The 19,259-nt window shown below is 40.0% G+C and overlaps 1 protein-coding gene across 7 annotated transcripts in view; it reads right to left on the reverse strand.

The window, feature by feature from the left end:
- ARHGAP6 (Rho GTPase activating protein 6) overlaps positions 1–19,259 on the reverse strand; it is a 485,829-nt gene that overhangs the window by 24,757 nt on the left and 441,813 nt on the right. For all 7 annotated transcript variants that reach the window (XM_061178422.1, XM_061178423.1, XM_061178424.1 and 4 more), the window contains exons 6-9: positions 15,885–15,940; positions 13,177–13,327; positions 12,017–12,165; positions 4,867–5,046 (exon numbers count right to left, since the gene is read on the reverse strand). In XM_061178422.1, the coding sequence (XP_061034405.1) occupies positions 4,867–5,046; positions 12,017–12,165; positions 13,177–13,327; positions 15,885–15,940 (536 nt within the window). The remainder of the gene's footprint in view (positions 1–4,866; positions 5,047–12,016; positions 12,166–13,176; positions 13,328–15,884; positions 15,941–19,259) is intronic.

The raw sequence follows: 19,259 nt of genomic DNA on the forward strand, positions 1-19,259 counted from the left end.
AAGCCCTAGTAGTATCAGCCCTGAGACTGAGCTGACGGTTTTCTCCACTCTGCTCTGAAGCTCTTAGTAATTCCAAGAGCCACGATGAATTTTCTCTGGCATTTCCGACATCAATTACAGAAGCCACAACTTTCAGAACAATTAATGTGTTCATGATTGAGTCGGTGAATGCTTTCTGCCTCATAGTGATAACACTGACCATTTCTAGATATGCATGATTCTTCTCTTTTATTTCCAGTGTTCCCAGAGAGAGCATCATTTTATGTTTTCCAATTTTTAGATAGTTGTTGATATCAGAAAAGGAGGGTTATAATTTAAAGGTTGGGGGATCTAAGGAGTATGGGCACCAAACCAAAAACAAACAAACAAACAAACAACAAAAATGCATTTTTCTCTAGCAATACATTATCGCAGTATGTTTTTGTAACAAATACTTACCGAGCACCCATTTTCTGCCAAGTACTTTCCAGGTGCTGTGGATATCAGTGAATAAAACAAACAAAAATCCCTGCCTTCATAAAGTTTGCATTCTATTAGGTTTCAACAAGCATAATAAATAAATATACAGTGAGCTGAAGGTGATAAGTGCTAGAGCTAAAAGAAAGAGAAGAATAAAGACTAGGAGTATAGATGTGTGGGAGCAGGTCGCAGTGTTACACAGCGTGGTGAGGGTAGGTTTTACTGCGAAGGCGACACCTGGAGGTGCTTTGATAGGGCAGGCACCTGATCAATTTCTTATAATAATAGCAGTGATCTCTCTCTCTCTCTCTCTCTCTCTTTTTTTTTTGGAGTCCCTAGTATATGTCAGTTCCTGTCCTAAGTGCCTTAGGATGTCATTTCTAATTCTCGGAATAATCCTGTAAAGCTTCATCTCATTTTTTTTTTCAACAGAAAAAATGAAGACTTAGGGAAGGTAAGCATAGGGCCAAGATCACATAGCAAATACATAGCTGAGCAGAGATTTGAATTCTGGGAGCTGATTCCAAAGCTCACGGTCTTCCCACCATCTTGGGAGTTTCCCAAGATGTGGTTTTCCCAAGATGTGGTTAGGAAACTATCAGAATGCCCTGGAGGTATTCATTAGAAAGTACACAATTCTGGGCCCCATCTCAGTGCTACTAAGTTTGATTCTCTAGAGTGCAGCCCAGGAATCTGAATGTCTGACAAATTTTTCTTGCGACTGTTGCATGTTCAAGTTGGTGAACCACAATTATGATCTGCTGCCTTGGTCTCTTGCTAGAGTGATCATGATGGCTGTTATCATGACCTCTTTCTAGCTCTAGGATTTCTAACCCAGTGCCTGAAAAGCAAATAACTGGTAAAAAGACTGTCCTAGCCACACTCTCGAACTGTGTGTCAGCCTCTAAATCTGGTTATCTTTTCTGTATTATGGGACCAAGCCAGGTTCTTTTCTGTCCTTTCCCATTAGCTCGGATACTGACCACTTGGGAGAGGCAGTCCAACATGAGGAAATGAAGGACATTATAACACTCAGAACAAGCTTTGGGTCCCTGCCAGGCCTCTGTGGGGTTTTATATCCCTTCCATCAGTTCTTCAATGGAACCGCTGCTTCTAGGATGCATTCTGCCTTCAAGGACAAACTCACAGCCACCTTTTCTAACAATTCTTCCTTTCTGATGCCAATGGGAAGCGATGCCTCCCTCTCTGAGCTTGTAAACCCTTCCAAGGACGGTGAAACAGCACAATTGCTAACGACTTTTAACCATCAGGTCCTGTCTAGCTTCATCCTTCCTTGTTTGGAATTACTGTGCTAATTCTGAAAGCTTCTTAAAACAAAACAAAATGAAACAGCTATCTACATGATTGAATTTTTGTCCATCCACACAGACCTGCTTTGCCAACCAGCCACCAGCTTTGGTATAACAAACTAGATTCTGATATGCCAAATATGCCAAAAGAATCTACAAAGTGATGAGATTAATTAAAAAAAAGAGGTGAAGCTAGGGCTAGCGCATAGCACCATGCAGATTTTAGAACTAGAAGGGATCTTGGTTATCATTCATTCTAACCTAGTCCTTTGATAACTAAAGCAATGGAAATCTAAGAAGATGAGGTCACACAGCTAATGTATAGTAAAGATAGGACTATAGCAAAGTTTTCTGGTTCCAGAGCCAGTTTTCTTTTTATTGACACAGGCTTGGGATCTTTGTCCTACCTCTCATCCTACTTCATTGTCCCTTTCCTCAACACATAATTCTCATAATCTGTCTAAGGAGATCAAGAATGCTTACGTTAATGGTTAACTTACTCTGAGAGAGGTATCCTTAATTCCTCCATGCCCAAACCTTTTCATAAGTATAAGGACTAAAGATTAGTGATATGGAAATCATACGTCACAGAGCTACCATTGAGTCATTCATTAATTCGACCAATATTTCCTGTGTTTCTACCATGTACCAGGCATAGGGGTAATGCAGTAAAGAAAGTTAGGTGGAAATGAGCAAAAATTCACCCTGTCAGGGAGCTCACATTCTAATGGGGAAACACAAACAAAAGAAATTAGTAAAACCCTTATTGGTAATGGTAAGTGCTAAGAAGAAAAGGCAGGGTAAAGAAGCCACAACTTTTTCAAGGGACTAGGTATTCAAAGGGAATAGGAAGTGAGGATGTGTGTGTATGCTGGTGGTGTGGTAGGGGGGCTGGATTTTAGACAAGGTGACCAGGGAAGGCCTCGTTGAGAAGTATAGATCACAACTGGGGAACACAAATATGAGCTATTACCCAAGAGAATCTCGATATCAGTCTCTACAGGGAATGGCAAACAAAGATCAGATTTGGAAAATGTTGGAAAAGATGGAGTATTGATGTTCTTCTACTGTTCTTAATAATCCAGGCAGCAGGAAATGGAAGGAGAGGAATGGCACAACTAAAATGGCAGCAACTGGACTTTCAAGGAGGACAGGAAGAGATTTGTTAGTATCTGAGGTGGAAAGAAACGCCTGATGGTTTGGTTTCATATAAAGAACTTTGTTTAGAATACAGAATTTAGAGAATGGAATTAAGATTGACAAGAGGTATTATTTTGTCTTAAAAAAAAATCTAGAGAGCATGAAGTATGCCAAGACTACTTGGCAAGATGATACACGACTTAAAACTTGATGAAAATGTTGAAAAATTCAGACATCTGATTCATCCAAATATGTAATTAATTATGAGGATTGTGGCTGAAGGGTGAAATTTATATAGAGTTCATGAAAATTTCCACTTTTTTTTTGAGAGCTTACTGCATGCAACACATGGGCAGCGCCTCAGAGACTCAAAGAGGAGCAAGACACCATTCTACCTCAGTGAACTTTTCACTGTGGAAATCCATTTTCACTTCCTCCTGGGCATCCAGCAGGAATACATTTCTCAGCTTCCCTTGCAGTTAAGTGTGGCTTGTGGCAGAGCTCTGGCCAATGGGATTGGAGTGGGCATGATGGATGTCCCTTCTAGGTTTGGCCCATAAAGTCCTAGGGGATTGAAGAGTCTCAAGATGCAAGGAGCTGGGGTCCCTAAATCACCACCTGGAACGCTGTCCGCTAAACATCTGATTAAACCTTATGTGAATAAGATACTTATGTCTGTAGTGCTGAAGTACTAAGATTTAAGCCAACTTCTGTTGCCCAACTAATACAATTATTAATTAACATTTGCATAGAATTTTGCAGTTTGCAGAATGCTTTTGCATATCAAATGACTCTGGGAACCACCCCAGGAAATGGGTCATATTTTAATTTTTTCCCATTTCACAAAAGCTGAAATTGATGCTTATTGAATATTGACTTACTTGGTCATGATCACAAAGGTGAGACAGAGAGGGCAAATATTCGAAACTACTGGCTCTCAAATGCACAAAAAATAACTGATATAAGACAAGGACGGAAATAAATCTAATGCAAGGCATTTGATAAATATAGACAAAATATTAAGGAAATTCAAAAGAGGGAACTAGCATACTTGGTTGAAGAAGCCACAAAAGGCTCTAGTGGAATAGGTAAGATTTATGGTAAGCATTTGTAAATTCAAAAGAGAAATGGGACAAGAATCATGGAGAAAGTTCCTGTAAATTTTGACATGCAATACGAGTGGTGAATAGACATAGAAGAGAGTTGGCATTTGTTCTAATGATCCAAGGGAAGTTGGAGCAAGCAATGCAGTTTTTTGAAGGATAACAGGAACTGGTAATTCAATACAAATCAAAAAAGTATTTACTGAGTGCCTGTCAGATGGAGGGCCTTCCAAAAGTGTACAAAGGATACAGAGAGGAGATAACAAGGGCACAGCCTGTGTTTTAAATGCGTTTATAATCTACTAGGGGAAATAGTCAAAAATGACTTCAACACAATGTTGAATAAGGTAAGCATCAATAGGAACAGTAATAGGGTTCAAGGGACAGAGAAGTGACGTGGCAAAGTGACGCAAGAAGGACAAAGGAAAGATAGGTAAAGCTTCACGCAGGACGCAAAATGTCCAGATTGACCTTGGAGGAGGTGCCATTGCTGAGGATGGTTATAAATACATGAATTCACGAGGGCCACGTATAGTTCCAAAAAGAAGAGTTTTATCAATTTTGGGGGCAAGGACACTGCTATATAAAGAATTAAATGATTCCAAAACATGACCATTGTTTAGGAGACAACAAAATGAAATTTATAATTCGGATATGTTTGTTTAAACATGGAATCACAAACTTACAGTGACATCATAGGTATGTAAATTTCTATTAACTGCCTGGCTTCCAGTGAATTCAGTTAATGACCAGCACTATGGACCAGAAGGTGCTGTGCCTAAGTTTCATTATGCCACCAAGAGGCAATCAATAGGCAGTTGACTGAGATGTCTTGCCAAAGAAGGGCCACTTACCATGAACAGGGCTTCATAATTTTCAATCATTTTCTGCACCACGGCAATGATGGCTGTGCTCTCTTCAGCCCGGGCTGAACTCTGGACCGAGAATTCCTTGTCTGACGACTTCTGCTTGTGCAGCAGGTTGGGTCCAAATATGGTGGCCAAGTTTAGAGATGTCATTTTGTTCCCAGTGACCTATAGAAGCAGGGAATACAAGGACTGTTGTGATTTTTGCTTTTCAAAATGCCAGGTGGTTCAATAATCAATAGAATCTTTTTACTTTCTCTCTCTTTTTTTTTTCTGCAAGGACCACATCATCTCTGTCAGAATCCATGAAGAGCATCATCATTTTCCTTTTGCTTCATATCTTGAATTGAGGCTTATAGCTCAGTGGTCATCTCAATAGCATACTGAGTAAAATTTTATAACTGTGATTTTTGTGAAACTGGTACTATATAAAATTTCTATCCTGTCTGCTCTTTAAAAATATTGATGTCCATCCATCCAACTGACCATCTTATCCATCCCTCTATCTATCCCTTCATCCATCAATCCATCATCTCTCTATTAATCCATCCACTCAGCACCTACCATAGGCTAGGCATTTTTCATGGATTCTGATTATTCTAAAGTTTTTCCAACAATGATCACAAACCAGTCCTTATTTTAAAGGGTTCACATTCTAGAGGATAAAGAAAATTATCAAGTACAAGCATTGAGTACAAAGTATGAAACTATCAACTCTGGAGGACCCAGGGACACTCCAAAGAGGTGGCAATATTTGCACAAAACCTTGAAGGAGAATAGAGTTTGCTGGGCTGAAAAGCAGAGGAACTGGCACAGCGGGCACCTTCACAGTGGTGAGAACACGATATGCAAAGACAGAAACATGTAAAATACGCCAAGGCCCGCCAGGAAACTCAGCATGGCAGAAGGTCCTGCAGGAAAGGCTGGCAAGGGCCAGGTGAAAGTCATTGCTACATGTCCCCTGTGGGGCAAAACTACTCCTGGTTGAGAACCACTGGTCTAGGCCAATTTTTATTTCTCTTGTTGAAATTAGTTGAAAATCTACGAATGCCCAGAAAAGCATGGGGACTGTGGCGGCTTGGTGAGGATCCTTTGCCTGGGAAGATCTGCACAGCCTTCAAGAGGCAGCTGGATGCACAGCATAAAATTCCTGACTCACAGGTGAGACGAAGCCTCCTGAGTCCCGACCTTGTCCCGTGGAGCCCTGAGCTGGTGGCTACCCAGCCCTGCAAGCCCAGCATGGCACATGGGGTGTGTTATTTTTAGAAGGCGAGGCTGTTTTCAGGTTTGCTGCCAAGTGAAATGATTTCATGTGGTAAACACTGGGAATTTTCAAGAAAGTGCCCTTAATGTACGACTGTTCAATTACGTTTTTTCTTTGTTTCATTTCACTGATACAAAACTTGACAAGTTTTCATGTTATTTTTCATTTCTCTTCCTGGAAATTCATGGCTGAGGATAAAATCAAATATGCACCATTTTCAAATTCATCCCTTTAGAACTCAGAGGCATTTGGAGTGCTTCCCCTTCCCCTCTTAAAGTAATATCAGGGTGTTCTCATTTTTTAAAAAAACATGATCAAATGGAAGATTTTGTTTTCTTTGAAAAGAATGTTTAGTACAAGGACAATCCAGAACTCTGTTTCCGCTCTCCTTCTCCTGTTGCTATTCTGGGAATGCAATACAATCCCTCTGTAAAACTGCACAGAGATTCCAGCTGCAGACCACGCTGCTGTGGTTTGTTAACACCTTTTTGTTTCATTTTGGTTTTATTTTATTGTTTTTTAATCTGGAAAGGAGACTTGCTCACAGACGGCTTCTACCCTTACCCCCATGTTTCAGCATATCTATCTATCTACCTATCTATCTATCTATCATCTATCTCTATGACTGCCCAAGAGTGCACAATATAATGTGTACTTGGGCTTGGTTCATTATTTAATTGTCAGCCAATGTTATGTTTCCAAATGTTATCAGGAAAACATTTATCTCTACTAAATAAGCATCCTAGAGCATTTCTGATCCGAATATGAAGAGCTCACATTTATTGATATTAAAAGTTTAGCATGTAGGCGGGGGAGGGATAGATTGGGAATTTGAGACTAGCAGATGCAAACTATTATATAGAGAATGGATAAACAACAAAGTCCTACTGTAGAGCACAGGGAACTATATTCAATATCCTGGGATAAACCATCATGGAAAAGAATATGAAAAAGAATATATACATATATAAACACATATATAACTGAATCACTTTGCTGTACAGCAGAAATTAACACAACATTGTAAGTCAGCTATACTTCAATAAAATAAATTTTTTTTTAAAGTTTAGCATGTAGAGTCACTGGGCTAGAGGCTTTCCACAGGCTGTTTCAATTCCCTCTCACTATATGCTTCCAAAGCCGCTGCTGCTGTCATCCTTATTTTACAGACAAGGGAAGTGGTGCCCAGAGCTGGGCTCCAGGCAGCCCCCCGCCGCTTACTCTTGCTGGCAGAGCTGGCAGAGCGGGGATGTGGGAAAACTGGCTCCAAAGCCGGGCCGGGACCAGGGTGAGGGGAGCGAGGCACGGGTCCTGCTACAGTTCCAAAGCCAAACTCCCATTTGCTAGAGGCATGCACCTCATCAGAGGTCAGTAATCCCGGCCTTGTGTCGGTGGTTCATAACTTCTTTTTTGCCTCATAGACTCTTTGAAGAACTGGAGGCCAGCTATGGACTCTCTCTCCAAAAAAAGTGTACATTCACACCACATATTCCATGCCATGCTGGGGGGTTCTTAGACAACCTGAAAAAGCACTGCTCAAGGGGTTTCAATGATGTCCCTGCAATATTCTTTCTAGAGGAAATGAAATCTTTCTTACATTTGGGAATTTCTCTTTTCCCCTAAGGAGCAAAGCAAATAGCAAACTTAAAAAAAAAATGGAATAAAACAAACCAAACACAAGATAGCAAAAACATTCAATAGAATACCACTATTTTCCCCTCCCAAGGCACTCACTGACTAGTCAATAATTTTTCTCAATGTCTTTCTTTTAGACATCTTTAAGATCCCATTAGTTAGTGATGCATTGAAGTTTAAGCACCTATTAGAAAAGAAATATTACATTCCTTTTATAGAGGAGGAAGCTCAGACCTTCCCCTACCCCAACTCTGTTTTCCTTCCTCTTCCTCTACTTTACAAAAACAAGGTCATATAGCAAGGTGCTGGCAGAGTCTGGGTGAGCCTCCGAGCTCCTTGACACTCTGATTCAGTTTTCTTCCTGTTGCAGCCCATAATAACTACCCAACAGACAGGTAACACATCTAGCACAAACTAACAAATAGGTAAGAGAGAAACTTGAAAAATTCTTTGCTTCTTGATTATATTTTACAATTGAATTTTTGTCTCACTCCAATCTGCCCACTCTGAATTCTTTACCTGCTCATGCCAAAGCAACTTAAAAAATCGTGAACAAAAAACCTCTCTCTCGTTCCTCTCCCTCCTCTTTTCACTTCTACCAGAAGGGGTTTTCAGCTAATTCCCATCCCTATGCCATGCTTATGTGGTCCACTTACTCAATCCCTACACGCCCTTTGATATGTAGTTCAAATTCAATCTCCGGCACAAAGCCATTCCTAACTTTTCTGCTCCACGTTCATCACCTCTTCTCTGAAGTTCTGCAGTGACTCTGCGTTGTGTTCTCTCATTCTATATTTGCCTTGTGTTTTTACCCCCTCCACCTCCTAGATGCCACAGCATCCTGGGAACGGTAACTAGAAAATTCCTGAACAATGCTCACTGGTTTAGAGGAACAGAGAGTAGGCGCTCAGAACATACGTGATTCAAATACCAAGGCCATTCTTACACGGAAACATTTATAATGTGAATTGCTGTTTTCCATATTGCTATTCCTACAAAACCTTCCTAACTCACCCTCTTCCTGTCTCTAACCAATCTAAAACACGGGTTATATCACTTTAGTCGAATCCTTCCAAAGATTCATGGCTTAAAAGAATCAGCCACCTTCCCCTGACAAAGGCATTCAGTACTCTGGGAACATAGTCCAATTTCCCCTCAGACCTCATCAGTACTTTCCCACACTGCAGCCTTAACTCTAGTCCAAGATGGCTGTATGAGTTACTTGTTTTCCTGTAACTTCTAACCATTTCACGGAAGCAGTGCTCTCCTCATATTTCCTCTGTTGCTTTAATTTTTGGTTACTAGTCCTTCATTTTGATTCAAGGTTTAGGTCAAGGATGTCTAGAAACCCTTGTCATCTCTTGCTTCCCGTACAACTTTGCTGTTACCAGAATATTTTTATATTCCTTGTAATAAACTAGTTTTCTCAATGACTGTGCAGTGCCAGTTGAAGAAATTTTATCTCCAAAGTTCAGATAAGAAAACCCAGGTTTAGGAAGATTAATAGATTTGTCCAAGAACACAGGATCAGTGAGTTGTAAAGCTAACAAGTGTTCTCAACCAGGGGTGATTTTGAGCTCCCCCTCCTTCCCGGGGAAACCTGGCAATGTTTAGAGACACTTTCAGCTGTCACAACTGCGGCAGCATCATGGGCCAGGGGGAGCTGCTACTGGCATCAAGTGAGTAGAGGCCAGGGATGCTGCTAAGCATCCCACAATGCACAGGGCACCCACACAACACAGAATTACCTGGTCCCAAGGGTCAATCGTATGGAGGCCGGGAGACTGTGAGCTAGACCCCCAGCAGAGTTGTTTTTTCCTACTTGCTATTCTATATTTCTGTTCTCCATAAGTTAGACTGCTTTGGGTTTGAGGCACAGCTGGGACTTTGCTAGTCAAGGGACCGAACCGACTACTAGTCAATATGACACTTTTGTGTGAATTAGAAAAAGGACCCCTTCCTCAAGATATTTTACTGCCATCTGCTGGGATATTGTCCTAATATCTCTGCAAATCTGCATTGACTATGGGGGACACGGCACCTCGCCCAGAGTCATGAACGCACAAATGCACAACTTGCACAAGCGTTAAGTGGAGGCTCCCTGGGGAACACCGGGTAAGTTACATAACCCCTCCAGCCCTCAGTTTCCACCGCGGAAACACAGGGACGACGATCTCTCTCTTGCTCAATGGAGGATTAGCTATAATATATGTATAAAGGCCCAAGCACACGGCCGGCACATGGTAGGAGAGACATAAATGGCAGCTAGTGTTCCGGCATGCTAAGTTCCATTGGTACCTATCCAAGAATATTTTCTCCTCTTTGCCATAGGCAATGCAGTCTTGTTCAGCATTTGGACCGAAAGAATGTCTGCAAATGATTTTAAAAAGGCACGAGTGAGTTCAACTGGACATTTTGCTTTCCTCAATGCCTTCTTAATCACCTAAGACCCGACTTTCTTCTCACATAGTACTTAAGAAATGTCAGAGAGGCAATTGACATACCTAGGAACCCAGACAGGGCTCTGTCTTGACCCAATGATTAGGCAGATGATTCTACAGCTTCTCTTATATCTATAGTCAAGAAAGACTGACACCCAAACAGGTAATATAATTACTTAACAATTATGAGAATTACAGTATATCCACTGAAGAGTTGTGTCTGCTGAAAGAAGGTGGCAGTGCCATATTATGAAACCTGAAGCCAGCAGAGGTTTCACTAATAACTGCTACAGAGATAAATGGATAACTCAGGAAAGTTCCATTCTCACATTGATAGGGAGGATGAGGATAAGAAAGGGAGAATTGCCTTTCTGAAAAAAAATACATATGACCATGGCCTTTGGGAAAGAAATCTGACAAACACAGAAATGAATCCACAACACAGCTGAGTTCTGCTTAACAGGATTTAAGATAAAAGCTTCTGGGATAAGTAAGCTTGGAATGCCTTTGGCTCCTTCTTGTTGATTTACAATGCATGTTAACATATTAAAGGGTCTGAGATCTCCTGGGGACTCCAAGGTCAGGGAGAAGTATGACGGCATGGCTTCAAGAAGGAAAACAGGTCTCTTGTTAAGGTAAGGATTAAATAGGTTGCTGGCTAATAGGTCACTTAAAATTGTCCAAGGGAGACACTGGAAAACACCTTGAAGCACAGGAGCATGACCAAAGAAAACCAGAGCCCAAGACCTCAGATGGGGGGCCAGGTCCAACAAGAACACCCCAAAAGGGTCCAGAGGACTGTGCAGGACCTGTCTTTAGCAGTTGGTACCACGTGACATTGAGATACATGGCAACAGTCAATAGATCTGACTTTTCAGTTCTTTCTCCACCTGGTTTTGAAGCAGGATCCACCCTCCATTGCATTGAGCCAGTCCCTATTTTGGGGGGAGGGTTGAAGGAGAGAAAGGACCTCTAAAAAGGAAGATCCTAGACTTCTAGCCATAGGGCACATGGGTGCTCCAGAATAAAATGGAAGAATGAAGAGGTGACATCATATTTGGGCTTCAAGTTAAAGAAGCAGATCAAATGAGTTACAAGGACAGCCATCTCCCGCCACCTCCATTACTCCATTTTTCTCATGCTTGTAAGCACCTCTGTAGTTCACGTTCGTCTCCTTTACACAAATGGAAATTCAGGGTCTTGAGTAAAGCATCATCATAGAATATGACAGCCTCATTTGGAAGCATCCTTGAAACATACAAGGAAGTTAATGGCCAATGCGCTCTTAGGAACGGTCCCTCCAGAGGGGGAAAAAAAGCCTGCATTAGTTCTCTTCCTACATAGACACATAGGCCAGGAAAGGGAAGCTTCATTTTCTCCAGGTGAAACATCTGACCAAATTGGTAGCTCTCCATTTTTTTAAAAAAAAAGTTGAAGTATAGTTGCTTTACAATATTGCGTTAGTTTCAGGTGTAGAGCATAGTGATTCAGTATTTTTACAGATTATATCCCATTATAGGTTATTACAAGACAGTGGGTATAATTCCCTGTGCTATACGCTATATCCTTGTTGCTTATCTACTTTATGTATAGTAGTTTGTATCTGTTAATCCCACGACCCTAATTCATCCCTCCCTCCATCCGTCTCCCGTTTGGTAACCGCACGTTTGTTTTCTACGTCTGTGAGCCTGTTTCTCTTTTGCATAGACATCCATTTGTATTATTTTTTAGCTCTCCCTTTTAAAACAGGAAAAAGGAAGAACCAGAGCATCTGTCGTGGTGGCGGTGGGGTGCGCACCTCTTGCCCGTCTTTGCTGACGTTGTCCTCAGCGTGCCTGGCCACGATGGAGAGGAACTGCAGCAGGCGGTGGAGCGTGTCGCAATTGCAGGGAGGTAGAAGGTAGATGAGGAGCTGCAAGGTGCCCAGCTGTTCCTCAGGCTCCAACACTAAGCAAGGCAAAAAGACGCGCTCCAAGTGAGTCAAAGGGGGAAGTCATGCCCTTCAGGCTCAACTGCCTTCGGGAAGGGATTAGCAAGGTCACATTTCATTCCTTCACCCACTCTCCCATTGCTTTAGCAATTTAACAGTAAGGTTCTATGAGAGATAGAAAGATAAGTTCGACCTGGGAAAATGTAACATCCAGAGAAATCATTATAATCCAGGTTAGAAAGGTAACTTCATGTCCCTTACTTTATTCTCCCTCCTTCCCCTGGTATAAATCATCACATACTTTATGGATCACAGTCTTTCATGGTTGTTAACTATTTGCTAACAATGACTGAGAATCTATGAATGTTCTTGAATTTGAGTTTAGAACACATTTGAGGCCCTTGTCTGTTGAGCAATGTATAAGAGGTAGACTTTTTGTTGGCAATAACCAAGACACGGCCCAATGTCAGTGTCTTCTCTCTCTTTTGTGATCCTATCTTAACTGCAGCATGGATGAAAAAATCCATGGAGGCTGACCAAGTTCTGGTTGTTCCTCCTCCCTCTCCCCGTCCTTTTCTGCACGGTGGGATCTGTGTCTCTAGCCCTGAAGCAGCCACATTGAAAGTACTGACACTGGGCTATGCCATCCTGCTTTCCCTGGAATGTTTCCTGCCCCCCCTTTCTCACTCTAGGTTCCAGAAATGCAAACTCATTTTTAGGCACAGACTCAATGTGAACTCTCTCTGTTACTCCAAAGCATCAATTTATAGCAATTTCTACTATCCTAGAGTCGTTTGAAGGCATCCCAAATTTTTCTTGGCTACTTCCATTTGTTTTATTGCAACTTTCTACTTGCTAACTCTCCCCAGGGTAAATCTCAGAAAATTCCCCAAATAGCCCGCTCATTAGAGACTGATAAATAAGGGCAAAAAAAAGCTATTAGAAAACACATGCGTAAGGTTTTGATGAATGAGTGGGACATCCCAGTAACCCAGGAACACATTCCTGCAAATGGCTGGATTACGCACAGAGAGTATTGATGAAAGCTGTGTACAGCTCCCTGGTGAGAAGGGGGTCCGGCATGTCCCTCAGGAACTCCTTCAACAAGGCAGCCACATCATGAACGCTGTGCTCTTCCTCCAGGGAGACGTCAACCCCGCGGTCAAATTCCTCACGTAACTGGAAAAACAACGGTTCAAGTGGCAGTCTCAGAACACCATACCTCAATGTTCAGTGCCCAGCAAAAGAAGTGCTGTGACATGCAGCATCTGGTATTAAGTTTACCCAGACCCCTAGAAGGAGGAGCAAACAACATGTCTCCTTGATCTACAGAGTCTATGCAAACCCAGCCATGAATATATATATATATATATTTATTTATTTATTTATTCATTTATATATTTGAAATGAATTATTAAATAAAAGTACCTGTGGGTTTACTGTTAATGATGCAAGCAGAAGGGCTTGATAACAACATCCAGAAGGTTGGGAGGAAGAGCTAAGGGGTTAGGTCAATTCTAACTGTGGGAGGGAGGAATTAATCGATTATACAGCGGTTTTGCATGTCAGCAAATTTACCATGTTGGAATTTTGACATTTTCCAGAAATACTCGACAAGAAAGCAAAGAGATATTTCTGCAAACGATGAAATTAAAAACCCTGATAAACCATTTGTGACTAAACCTTGAAAGATGACAATAACTAAATAAAATCTGCCTTAGATTTGTCAAAGTAGCCTTATTAACATTTTCCAAGAAGATTTCCTGCTTTCATCATTATACTCAGTCCTTTAGCATTTATAACAGTAGGAAAACACAATAGCAAGAAGGGAGTCATAACTCTACACCCTATTTTCATCTCGGACAGCTCCACTTCTCTTAGGTATTGTTTGTTCTCTGCTGTTAAAATAATTTTGTGAGTTCATGAATGTACTCTAGGCAATAAACTTCTGTAAGTGTTCATTTGCTATGTCATTCATTCATCCATTCATTCAACAAAGATGTACTGCACACTTACTGCGTACCCGGCCTTGTTACAGGTCCTCAAAATACGGTGATGAGTAAAGAGGCAAAGCCCTTCCCCTCCTCCAGCTCTCAGGCTGACAGACAGGTGATAAACTGGTAATCCCACCAATGATTAATTAGCTCTTTATACTGTGACAATTGTTCTCAAGAAAAAGTGTAGGATGCTAAGAAGTGATATAACAAGATCAAATGGTGAGTTAGAGCATATTTCACACTTGCAATCTAACCACTAATTCCATATATATTTTTGAGAATCCTTAAGTAAATCTCCATGCAAAGGTTTTCCCTTTAGTGGATCCAGATATAACTGAGGAAAAATTTCTGTCACTAGCCACCTCGCCACCTGACGAGAATGCCTGTTGCTGTCCCGAACCGCGCATCAATTCCAGGCAACTCATCCTTAGTGTGCATCGGGCAGCCAGAATGAAGAAGGCTTCCATCAGCACCACTCCTAATCGTGATCATCTAAACACACCATGTTTTTCTTCTGAGTGCACATGCACACACAGACACACACACACACACACACACACACATGCAGAAAGAACAGATCGTGGGAAGAGCTTGGTCTAAACTGTGTGATCTTGAATTAAATTTCTTAATCTCTCTAAGCCTCAGAAGAAGTGGGTGAAAGGGGCTTGTCTCCCAGCCAGTTGGCGGAATCAACGAGATAACGTTGATGAAAATATTTTGCAATTCTGCAAAGGTGAGAGGCCTAAGAAATGTTATTACTATGCTATCTTTCTTCCTGCTAATCCTATTGTGAAATGTTAAATGTTCAATAGTATCTTATGTGACTATTACAAATAAAACCAACCAACCAACCAAACAGAAAACATACTTCTTTTGAAAACCCCTTTTGTCTTGACAAAAAAAGAAAGACATTATGAGGAGACATTTATTTCAGTTAGTTTCAATAATGTGAACAAATATCGTTTCTTCAGCTTCATCCAACTAAAAATTATTTTCATTTGGCTTCATTTTTGAATTGCTGGGTTCCTTACTTCTTTCTGTTGGCACCAACAGAGGGAAAATAACATTTTTATTTTCTTTTAGCCAACAAATGAATTCTTTTCTCAAAGGATGGTTTGCCTTTTATGAAGCCGTCATGAACACAGATACCTGTCTGATCAGAGGAACCTATTCCTGAAGCTCTCATATCAAACTTCTTTTGCAAGAATGCTGCGCAGTGCAGAAGGAAACTGAGGGGTACAGTCCCCACATGGAAAATGAATTGCGGAATCAATGGTACCATGGAAAAGTAATACGAATTATTTATTTTTGAGAAAGTAAAGCTATAAACATAGTATTTTAAAAGAAGAGATATTAATGGCATTACTCATATCGCATTTTAGTAAAAACGGGTGCTGTACAATTGTTTTCTATTTATTATCACTTACTGATCAGGTACTCTCCGAATCTCCTACATTTACAGTGTCAATAAGATGTTTATAAATTAGTTTCATTTGGCTGTACATGCTGTGGGCACGTCCAGATGTTTTGCTTTCAGTTGTATGATCCTAACTCTTTCACAACCTTTCTGAGATTCTGAGTTGTTGCCTTTTACTTCTTGGGACTCAATTATACTATAATAGGTGGGAGGGTACAGAAAAGATATTCAGAAATGAATTTGCATAAGCTTGAACTTTGCACGACGTAATTCAACTAAAAGTCAGGTGAAACGTACAATATAATCTTCACTTTTCACTTACTTGTCTCACTCTCTTTTTTGAGCTTCCAACTCGGAATATCCCCACTGTCTGGAGGCCTGCAAATAAGCAAACAAAATCATCAGTCCTGTTTTGTGGCTTGAAACTGGAGGAAATCAAAATAGATATAAAAGGGAATGCCAGCACCACGCTGCAACATGCAGGGCAATATAGTAACTTGACAGCGTACACTAATGCTTATTTATCCCACACTAGATTCACCAGGTGCCTAGAGGTTAGCCCTGAAAGTACCAGGATCATTTTACGTTAAATGTTTCTGATGAAAAAATTTTCTTGTGTTATTATGTATTTCCACACTTTCTCCATATGAAAAAAATAATGTAACATTTTCTTCATCATTCAGAATAAACATGAATTTTCTATGAATTTCCAGCCCTTTATCAATTTTAAAATAGATATTTCTTGTTTTACTGATCATAATTAAAACATGTACTTATTAGAGAAAATCTATAAGGTGCAGAAAAATGTAAAAAATAATATACTTTTAAAAATACCTGATGCAGAAGTAATGACTTAATATTTTGGTTTATTTCTATCCAGTCTTTTCTCCATGAATAAAAAAATATGGGGGGGGTAGAATGCTGCTGCTTTTACTCAATATTATGCCACAAGAATTTTTTATGCCAGTAAAAATTCTGTGTCAATGTCATTTAAAATGGATGCAAAATGCTCTATTGCATGAATGTGCCACAATTCACTTCATATTCTCCTCTGAATGACAATATAGCTCCCCGCAACACATATGCACTTGTTTTGATACCATAACTAGCCCTATTAGGAACAACTTTGTACATAGGTCTCAGTTTACATTTCTGATTCTCTTAAGATCATGTCCTAGAAGTGGGATTATGGGGCCAATGCATGAAAAAGAGTTATCCAGCCCCAAATGTCAGTAGTGCCAAGGTTGAGAAACCTTGCTCTAAAAAACTAGGTCTCTTAAAAGAAACATAATCTATCACAAATTAGAAATTTCAACAATAGTTCCTTAATATCATTAAATATCCAGTCAACGTTCACAGAAGGTTCACAAACTGTGATAGGCTGGCGTGCCTTGTAGTCTCTTAATGTGCTTGTTTCCCCCTCTCTGTTTATATGATTCCCTCGTAATTGGTTTGATGAAGAAACAGCATTGATTTCCCACTGTAGGTTTTCCCACTGCCTGGATGTAGACACTCTGTGGTGTCATTTATGTGTTCCTTTCTCCCCTTTATTTCCTCTAAAGAGATAGTTAGAGCCAGAGTTTCCTCTGATTCAGGTTTGAATTTTGGGGCAAGAAGACTTCACAAGAGGTATTATGCACTTCCTTAAGGTAGCACAGAATGTCTGAATGACTCTCCTTTCCTATGCAAGCCATTAATCACTGCCACTGATGATCACCATCTACGTTTATTGTTTCATTGGTGGCTCATTTTCTCTTCATTTGGGATAATCAGTTACAAGGGTAATGCCAGATTGTAGCTGCCAGTGGCGGCTTGTAGCGACATGAAGAGAGCTGGTGTGAGAGTCAACAGACCATGAAACATAGTCAACACTCCAGCAATCAGACTCATGCTCTCATGGCATCATTTGCATCCTGAATCTACCTGTTCCTGAATCTAGATATAATATTCATACTTCCAGTATGTAAATGGGAATTTGGGGGGCTGCTTTGCTTAATCTGCTTTTATCTGGGTTCTTCTCTCTTGCCACGGAAAGAGTTCTGACTAGTCCAATATATAATTATATTGGAAAGAATTGAAATCTTTACAACATTATTTCTTTCCATCCAGAAACAAAGTAGGTATCTTAATTTATTTCTTAATTTCTTAATATTTCTTGGTAAAGCTTTGCAGATTTTGTCACAGAAGTTTCTTACTTCTTATTACAGATATTCTAGGTAACTATACGTTTGATATTAATATAAATGAATTATTTTATTGTTATAGTACATAACCTATTATTGCTCTTATATAAGACATGGATATCTTTTTGTATATTTATTTTATGATCTTGCCACATTGTGTATTGTGTATAAGACTTTTAAAATTGGTTTTCTAGAATTTTTCAGTTAGAAAAGATAATATCCATAAAAATCCCGTTTATCACTTTTATATCTTATAAGTGTTATCCTGAATTTCCAGGATAATTTGAGAGAATCATGCTGAGAGGCTAGCTATTGCTGACTTGCATAAGTACATCTTGGTGCTTTGCACTTGGGTGGAATTTTGCTTTGCATCTATTCTCAAAAGACTTGTGTTCCTTCCTTGTTGCTGCCATCAGTTCGTCTGCCTTATAACTGAGTCCAACTCCCAGCCTAACTTATTGCTTCTACCTCTCTGGGAGCTTGAAAACAGGATAATCAAGGTATTAGAATCAAATACAGAATTATATTTCTTCATCTACAAAATGAGCATAATAAGTATCCACCTCAAAAGTTGTTCAGTGATTCAATTAATTAATGCATATAAAATACTTAGAATTGTAGCTGGCATCTACTATTATATATAGAGATATAGGCCCTAACTGAACTAAATGAGGCTTTTTGTGCAAAACAGAAAACTGTAGTATAATAGTAGGTCTTAGCAATTTTAATTTTGGCTGCATTTATTTTCTTGTTGGTCCGATGGTTTCCAAATAGCTGAAATTTCTACATAAGTGAGATATCACATAAGGGCACTTTCTTCCCAGGTGGGACTATTCCTTTGCCTGAATTCCTCCATTCTGTTCAGAAATGCCCATTTCTGTGTCATTATTTCCTAAATTATAGTACTTTTCCACTCAGTAAAAGTGACTGTGATTTCAAAAATAACTAGCTAGTGATTGATTGCTATAATTCCTATGTATCAATTGATCATAACCTGTTTTAAGTTTTCTAAATTAATTAATTAGTTAATTAATTAATTAATTAATTTTAGGTTGAGCAGATGACAGCCTTCAGACAGCCAATGCCATTCTCTGACATAAGCCTTAGAGTCATTTTCCTCAAAGAGAAGATACAATCTAGGCATTCAGTAACCTTGACTTGAGATAGTCACTGATAAAAACAGGTGTCCATTAAAAAAGGCATAGATTTGGCAAAGAAATGTGACTTTGCTGTACTCTGTGCCAGAAATGGATATGATCACCTTTCTCTCCTTTTTGTCGAAGCTGAAATGGAAACTAGAACCAGGGCACCTGAATCTCAGGCTTAGGGAATTCAAGTAATGAGGGCAGGCATAATAAGCAGGAGGCCCCACCCTAAAATCAGCCTAAATCCTTTAAGTAGAAGAGTTTGACTCTTTGTTATATTGTCTGTTTTTTGTCGTTGTTGTTTTTGTTTGAAATGTGTGCTTCGGGGAAATTAAGGATGCTTAAGGAATTTTGGCCTAATAGTGGAGA

The sequence above is a fragment of the Eubalaena glacialis genome, chromosome X (assembly GCF_028564815.1).
Source record: "Eubalaena glacialis isolate mEubGla1 chromosome X, mEubGla1.1.hap2.+ XY, whole genome shotgun sequence".
NCBI lineage: Eukaryota > Metazoa > Chordata > Mammalia > Artiodactyla > Balaenidae > Eubalaena > Eubalaena glacialis.